The following is a 9,192-nucleotide window of genomic DNA, read 5'->3' as shown; positions in this document are numbered from 1 at the left end:
TGTGTTGAGGTTTCTTTCTCTCATAAACTATTCCAAGTGAAGTTTTTTACTCTTATTACTCGAAACAACACAACAGTACGATAAACTTAGACTTCTTGAATAATTTCAAATTATTTTGAAATAGTAAAAATAGCTGCTCGTAAGTATTCCTAAACATACCTTGATAAAAGACTGGTTTAGATACCTTAAGCTTTCCATTGCGATAATGTTTCACATATTAAGGGAAATCATTATGTTGAGAAATAAATTTTACAAATATAATTTCGGTCAATATCAAAGTATTGGTATTTTAATGATAATGCTGTAAATATTTTTCAAAGTGAAACAACACAATTTTTGTTAACGCACAGTTCTTAGCTTAAATAATTATAATATTAGTGTGGATGTACAAACAGTAACAAGTGTTGTGGGTCGTTTTACAAATATTATAATATAATAGAATAACAATGAAGATGTTACGAACAATTGGGTGATAATACAATTTTAATAAATTAAATACTGTGTTAAAAACAATTAATATAAATTGTATTGTTATTATAATTTTAAAATTAATGAAGAAATATTTAACAACAATAGTATTGATTGTGGGCAGTACAGAAAATACCTATAGCTTTTTTTTCTTTGTAAAAAATAAATAGCATTTTTAATTTCTTTCAATTTAATTACTCTGAACATTACAAAAATAATCTCATTAATAATCTAAATATTTTCAACATTATTTTTATATAATATATGCTTAACATTGTTTAAAAAAAATAAATATAATATTATTAATAATAAAGTGTTAAATCTGAGGGTTCGTTGTTTAACTATTCAAGCAGCCCGTACAAGATTTAACACAAATACCCTACGATACGTACACAATATTTAGGATCTGAATTAAATAAATTTATGACACATAAATCATACAACAATTCAAATTATAAACAAAAAAAATAATCAAGTTTTCAAAACTCACAATATAACACAAAATGAAAAAAAATTAAACAATAATAATTAGAAAGGTAAAGTAATTATTATTATTGTCTTATTAAAACTGATTGGCTAGAGGATATTTATGAAAATACTATAACAAAATAATGTGTAAAGAAAATATGTTCAACTGTCATCAGTGTTTGTCTCTGTAAAACAAACAAATATTGAACATTTGGAGCACTAAAAAAAAAGGTAAATTAATAATACCTAATCATATGATCTAGCATACTGGATATCCTTTGTTCAGATAACGATGGGAGTAATTTGTGTATCATTTCTCTCAGAAACTGATCGCTAATGCCTGGACTAGCACGTTCAGCTAACTCAAAGGAATTTTTCAACTCTTCAATAGCATCTATCTTATAGGACATATCGTTTTTATAACGATACCTCTTTTGTAACTGAAAAAAAAAAAATAGAAGATTTTAGATTTATTATTTGTAAAGATAAAATATTTTGTGTATATGCAGTTGTTAATTTTAACAGACATCAATGAGTGTTGATGTATACAATTTCAATTAATAAATTTTGACCGTACACAATATGTTTTTAACATAAATTGATAAGGAAATCATGTACTGTTATTATTCATTTTTTAGATTTTAATTATTAATATTCAAAAATTGTGATTATACTTAATTGCCATTAATTATTTTTTAGTTATTTTACTTATTATAATAAGATAAACTATGATTATAAATGAAAATCATTCATGAAAACATTTATATCACTATAACTATACTCCCTATATAGGATGTATTTTATTTTGCATAAAAAACACAAAACGGTTCTTAATTTATTTAAGAAGGAATAAATGTTTAACTAAATGAAATTTCACTGTTAGTTGATTTTTAATATTATAATTTTACTATTAAAAGTAACATATCAACATTTAGACCATTTTGGTGCATATCACTGAAAGTGATTCCAACAGAGTTTCATCGATTCCACATATTCATAATAATCTACTAATTTAAGTCATAAGTATAACATATATTACATGTACCACTGATATTGACTTACCTCAGATATTAGAGGAAAAATTAACAATGAAAGACATGGTGACCAACATGAGGAGTTATTATGGTTCTGGCTAGTTTTAGGATGAACTTGCTTTTTGTTATCAGTGTGTTCTAGTGTACGAGGAATACTGCGTTTTGGTTCAATTTCTTTGGAATTACGTTTGTCCGGATTCTTAGAGCCATGGACATGAGTAACAATCAACTAATTTTAAAAACATGAGTAAAAATAGTTAGATTTTTTTTATTGTAATAATAGTACAATGTGAACAAAATCAATCATAATGAAGATAAACAGATAATTAAGTTATAAATGTAATTTATAATACTTTAGTCAAAAAAATAGCTAAAATTAACAATGTAGTTAATTATTTAAATGAGTCAATTACTGTATGATATACCTTATTTATATCATGTTATGTAATAGACACAGTACTTAGATTACTTAAGTAATAAATAAAAATTTTACGATTGAAAAATGTAATACAATATAATTTTAACTATGAAAAATATTATTTATTAAAACCATAATTTATAATAGTATTAAATAGTTAAAATAGTAAAGTTATTTTTATTTTAAAATCAATGATAATGCTTACATTTGATTCGACAATATTGGATTTCTGGCTGGATGATTTTTTAGATGATTGCAGTGATCCATTTTGTTGAGTTTTCTTTGATAGTAACTGCAATGAGGCAAAAGAACTTGATTCAGCAGTGGAATTCTTTAAGGGCTTCATAGAATTTGGACCTCTAACAGTCATGATCCATGGTTCATCTAGATCACTGTCAGTTTTACCTGAGTCTTCCCTAAAATAAAATATACATATAGTAAGAGAAGTGTATTTATTAAAACAAAAATATAAAAACGCATGAATATTTACACATCTGAATTTTCAGACTCTGTCTCGCTTTCTTCGTTACGCTGTGATTTCCATTTTTTATAACGGTCAATGAGATCGACCAGATATGAACTTTTCTTGGCTTTTCTGATAAATGGAAATTTTAATAGTTCTTTAGCAGTTGGTCTCTGAAATATGTATTCACATTTTTAGTATAAAAATAATTTTAATTAAAATAATGCTCACATTTTCAGGGTCTTTATTTAAACATGCCTCCACAAATTCTTTAAATTGTTTAGTATAGTTCCCTGTCAATTGAGGAGGATTATTTTTTGGAATCAAAAATAATACTCTCATTGGATGCAATTCAGAGTTAGGCGGTTCACCTTTGGCTAATTCTATAGCAGTTATTCCTAAAGACCAAATATCCGCCTATAGAATAAAATATATACTCATTAACTTTTATCTAAAGACATAGTATTATAAAAATTGAATAAACCTTGGAATCATAAGCAGATTGTTTGATAACTTCAGGAGCCATCCAAAATGGTGTACCAACAAATGTGTTTCTTTTACTAGTTGTGTTTGTCAACTGGCCAGCAACACCAAAATCAGCCAATTTGACATCTCCAATTTCACTTAACAATACATTTGCCGCTGTAAATCAAAATTTTAAATTAATATACAACATTGTTTCCTAAGCAAAATAATTACCTTTAATATCTCTATGTAATTTTCGTTCGCAATGTAAATAATCAAGACCTTTTAAAACTTCTCTCAGTATAATGGCAATATGCATCTCTTCAAAATTACCAGCTTTCATTAAATCAAGAGCTGATCCACCGCCAAGATATTCCATGATAATCCAAAGTTTAGTGCCCTATATTAAAGCAGTCATTACTTGTAACTATTTAAAAATACATTTATTATATAACTCAATAATTCACTCACTTTGAGATAGGAACCAAAGTATTTGGTAACAAAAGGACTATCACACTGAGATAAAACCATAATTTCTTGTTGAATATCTTCAATTTCATCTTCAGCCTCTTCTAAATCAATTATTTTAATAGCCACAATTTGTTGTGTTCTGTTATCAATTCCTTTGAAGACTTCACCAAATGAGCCTTTACCAATACGTTCTTGTTTGGTGAATATAAGCTCTGGGTCAACTTTCTATAAAATTACAAATTAACTTTTATATATAATTATTTAATTCAAATATAATATAATATAAATAAATTATTATAATTTGAGAAGGAAGTTTTAAGTTAAATATTTACTACACAATTTTAATACAGTAGTTATATAGTTAATTATAAGTTATATTCTTATAGTTAAAATACATAAATACTACTTAAATAATTATTTAAGTTAAGTATCAAGAATTATGAAAATAAATAATTATTTTGGGACTAGAATTATATCATAAATAGGGTTTGGATTTTTATGCAAATGCATCTTTTTCTGATGTCTCAACACATAGGTCTGTAAGAAAAAAATGTATTTTAAGTAGAACTGATTAATTATATTAAGTTTTTATTTTGCATTTTATGACAAACTTAACTTCAAATGCATTTTTAGGGCATATATTGCTATTTATTATTATTTATTATCAAGTTTTTAGAGCATTTTTCAAAATTATCTATAAATTCTTAAATATTATAGTATTTCATTAAGTGTTTCGACATTTGTTCGCTCAAAACTTGCACGTTTAGTATGTAATTTATTAAATTAATTAACTAATAAATACGAGCATAATATTTATGTACCTATCTATTTTATCAAAAATAGAATTATCGTATCCGTGGTGCCATGGACATGTATCAAAATTATCGAACGAAATTCCATCCAATAATAAATATAACTGCAGTAACAATTAATCAATAATTCATTGCACTTGAAGTTAAAGTTGATAGTGTTATATAATATTATTGTAATTAAATAATATAATAATATATTTATTAAAAATGTCTGTAAAAAAGTGATTTATGATACGACAATGAAATTTGTAAATATATACTCGACATTAGAAGTTTTGTAGTAACATATTAGATATATCAAACTTATTTTGTTTAGAAATACATTGCCAAACCCAAAATTTTATTTTATTTTTATTTTACTAGACAAAATTTGTTGTTTATTCACATTAGCTAAAAGTCCACAAACTAAAAGCACGGCATCCGCCATGTCTGAATCCATTTTCAATATTAAAATGTAAATCTATAAAACGCATACTTTGACAATATACTGTAATGTCAGAATTTATATCAGTGACCCCCGGACATGGTCTTGGATATAAAACATGACAAGTGGAAACCGACCTTAATAAATTTTTTTATTTACAAGAGTCCAACAATGATCATAACTGCAACTTATGAAATTAATTTAATTTAAATAAAGTTATATAAAATGTAAATATTAGACTAATAAGTACCTATTTTGTTATTATTATGTTAAATAAATGTAATTAAATATATTTGGTAACATAATTTTTATAATATCATTTTTAAACTATAATAAATAAAAAATGTTACTCATTTTTATGATTTTCAGAGCATTTTTGCATTTTTTTTTTAGAGAATTAAAATCCCAGCCCTAATCATTAATAATTATTTAAAATTATTATGAAAGAATTGAAAATTAAATTAAATTATATTAAATTTTAAAATTAATAATTAGTTGAATTGATTTACTTTTTATTCTAGATCAGTGTTTCTCAACATTTTTTATGTTACCGCCCCCTTGAGTAGGAATCAATTCTTTAACGCCCCCCCTTTGTGAAAATTCTATAATTAATGGTATGGGTTGAGAGATTGGAAAGAAGTTAATGATTTGGAAAATTTGAAAAAAAAATTGAATAATTATCTCATAACTAATGTTTTCATTTATGTTTTATTTTTCATATTTTTTTAATTATAGTACTAATAAATTAATTAAATTAAACAATTGAAAAAACTTAATAATTTATCAATTTTATTTTTTTAGTAATAAATACATTTTTTAGATTTTTTAGAATATATATTACTTTTAAAAAAGATTTCAAAATCAAATAAAAATTGCTTTTATTGTTTTTGTAGATATTAACCCATGTATTTTTGTAGTAATTTTTTTTTAAAAAAACACATTTTTAACAGACTGAATAATACGAGTATAATAAAGAAAACTAATACAACACGCGCGGGTCTAATCAGACGGTTTACTAAAAGGTTGGTTAATATAGGTACCTACTTATAATAAAATACAATGTCTAAGCACAATCGCTAAAATAATAAAGATAATAAATTTATCAACAATGAAAGATATGTTATTGTGTATTGCTCAACATATAGTACCTATTAGTAACTAATAGTTATTATATGGATTATCAAGTATGAATTTTTTTTAGGTCACATCATGTACAACGTTATTGCGTGAACACGCTTGCCGCCTCTCTACCACCAAAAACTAGTTCACTGCTCCCCTACCGCCCAAAAATAGTTCAATGCTCCCCAGTGATACTTCACCGCCCACTGGGAGGCGATATCGCCCCTATTGAGAACCATTGTTCTAGATATTCAGAAAAAAAAACATATATTTAAAAATAGATTATTCAATTATCATATTCTTATTATTATGAATAAGAAATTAAAAAAATAATAATAACTATCAGTTGATTAGAAATAATATTTAAAAATTAAATAGCTTTTATAATTGGAATAAATTTAACTGTTTGAACAGTTGACAGTTTCCAATGAATGTTTAATTAAAAATTAGATATTCAACTTTCCAAAATATTATAACTGAAGTATTGTAGAACAATAAACCACAGTATGTAAATTAATAATTTAAATGTTTATTATATAATTTTAACAAACCATAGGTCATGTACGAGATAATATGCATTAAAATTTAATAATCTGTTATTAATCAAATGTCATAATGCAAAATCTTAAGGCTCCTTACATTTTTTTTTAAATTAGTATTTAACTTAAGTTTTCTATAGATTAGTTTTAAAGAGACAAAATAAATATATGGTAATATAAGTAAAATTATAAAAAAAAAAAAAAAGGTTTATTTCTTTAAAAAATATTGTTTTATTTATAAATAATACTATTAGTGACAAGTCATGTGGTCTTTCAAGGGCATTTCTAAGAATAAATAAATGTATAGAGAAGGAAAATCAATTGTTTTTATTAATATAAGTAGTATTAGAGAACTAAAATACATCAAATGACCTTGATTCAATAGAACACTCACGTTACCCTCTGCATTACCCTTACCAGTCATTTAATTGTGTTGATATTACATTATATAAGAAATCAATAAGGAACATTTCATTTTCTAACAAACATACTCTTATAAGTATGTATGTTCTCACAAAATTATTTATATATATTTTTCTAGTAATTATTATGTAACTAATTAATGAAATTGTTTTATTACTAAACAAGTGATTGATTAATCATAAAAAAATAGAATTTAGTAATACATTGTATTCTTACCAAATTAGTTATTTAATTGAATAATAAAATAAATCATAAATTGGACTAAGGTAATCAGGCATTTTTATAATAAAATGTTGATCATTATATGATTAATTTTAAATTCTAAACTATTTATTTAAACTTAATGATGATGTAAGAAATTATTTAACATGCTTCTAATTTTAAATTATAATATCTTCACTATTATTCCAATCCTAGGGAAATTAAGTAAAACCAATTAAAGTATAACTACATAGGGTTTAAATGTTTAAAAAATAAGTCATTTTGAAAGTATAAATAATTCTTAATGGTAGGTACAGGTTACAAAATAAATTGAATTACGGTACTAATTTAACTGTGTCAAATTAATAAAAATATTACAATTTTATTTGTTAGACTAATTGAGTAAACACTTATATTAAAATTGTATTCAATAAAATACAAGTTCAAAAAATGTAACTATGTATTAATACATCAGCTGCGTATAATCAAAAACATTTATAGACTATGTGTATACAAATTATATTTTAATTGGCTATAATGAATCATTATCTAACTTTGTATATGCATTTTGAAAATTATTAATAATTGTTAAATCATACAGGTACCAAAGATTATTACATGGGTAAAATAAATTTAAGAAAAATTCTTATTCAAAAGGAAGATAGAACTTCAAAAATATAAGAAATCTATAATTTGATTTGTTAGTAGTTTTCTGATAAAAAAATGCAAAGTAAACATTGACAGATAAATGTTGTTATTCATTTGGTTTTGTTGTATTGATATTATTAATTATCATATTGTAAGAAGTTATAAGTAAATATTTCTATTCATGGGATGATAATAATAATACAAACAAACTACGCACAAAAGAATAACTGACTTATAAGAATTGGTAAGTAATTATGGTCGGAGGATGGGATCATTTGTGACCATTGCAACTGTATGGTACATTCATTAGAATTTGGGTTAACCAATGGGACATCATGACAACGGTAACACGGAATAATGAACTCGATCTAATCGAACGTACACCAACACTCACCTCGTTGAAAGCCATCGCTTTTGTCATGTGGGCAACGGCGATGACAATTGTCTTTCGATGTACGTATCGGCTGTTGGTCGCGTTATCGAGCGTGCCGGCCGTGACGCGCGGACAGCGAATGTCGTCCCGAGATGTTCGTCGACGACGTCGATGTCACGGCGGCGGTTGTAGTGGCGGCGGCGGCGATGTGGACGTCGTCGATTTGCCACCGACGGCCCGACCACATTATCCGAGTCGGCACGGACCCGCGGCGGCGGCGGCGGCGGCGGCTGCTGGTGGTCCTATCGGCCGTCTGGTGCTGTCGCCGTGCGGGTGACGAGCATTTGCCGACTCCGACCGCCGCGGCACTTTGGTGTTGTGTCCGGTTGACACGTATGAGCGGCGGGCGAGCAGGTCGTTGGACGCCGTACCGTCCGGGGTGTCGCGGTGGTCGATACGCTCGCGGGCGGACCGTCGGCGGACGTAGTCGTTGCGACGCGAACGGGGGGTAGGTGAGAGAACGGAAGAAACGCGCGACCGACGGAGCCGGGCGAACGCGCGAAACGGACGGCTAACGAGACGGACACGGCGACGGGACACTGACGACGTCGCGTTCGTTGCGTGTGTGTACGACACACGTTACGCGTTACGACGGTACGCTACGAGGGGGAAGAGAAGAGGGAAGAAAAAAAAATAAATGAATACCATTCGCGCGATGGATTTTATTTTATTTTTATTTTTTTTACGTAATTCACCTTACTCCGGTTTTGATAGCGATCGCGATTATCGTTACCGTGCCGTGTACGCGGCAACGGCGGCGGCAGCGGTCGGAGGGTGGAGGGGGGGGCAATAACTATTACCTACGC

General features: G+C 27.6%; 1 protein-coding gene across 2 annotated transcripts; it reads right to left on the bottom strand.

Moving 5' to 3' along the window:
- Positions 1–714: 714 nt before the first annotated feature.
- Positions 715–9,166, bottom strand: LOC112688993 (serine/threonine-protein kinase 26). Of its 2 annotated transcripts, none has more exons than XM_025562467.1 (10): positions 8,336–9,166; positions 3,788–4,012; positions 3,551–3,716; positions 3,336–3,493; positions 3,083–3,268; positions 2,879–3,024; positions 2,594–2,804; positions 1,999–2,199; positions 1,183–1,376; positions 715–1,121 (listed from the first exon to the last, which is right to left on the bottom strand). In XM_025562467.1, exons 1-10 carry the CDS (start codon positions 8,372–8,374, stop codon positions 1,109–1,111), a joined length of 1,539 nt encoding a protein of 512 aa, XP_025418252.1. In that variant the 5' UTR covers positions 8,375–9,166; the 3' UTR covers positions 715–1,108. The 2 variants fall into 2 exon arrangements, with proteins under 2 accessions (XP_025418252.1, XP_025418253.1); XM_025562468.1 differs by having other exon boundaries at positions 8,348–9,164.
- Positions 9,167–9,192: the final 26 nt, after the last annotated feature.

The sequence above is a fragment of the Sipha flava genome, unplaced genomic scaffold (genome assembly GCF_003268045.1).
Source record: "Sipha flava isolate LNK unplaced genomic scaffold, YSA_version1 41_pilon_pilon, whole genome shotgun sequence".
NCBI classification, from domain to species: domain Eukaryota; kingdom Metazoa; phylum Arthropoda; class Insecta; order Hemiptera; family Aphididae; genus Sipha; species Sipha flava.
The sequence above is the reverse complement of the archived record's forward strand: the minus strand, read 5'-3'. Positions and strand labels throughout refer to the sequence as shown.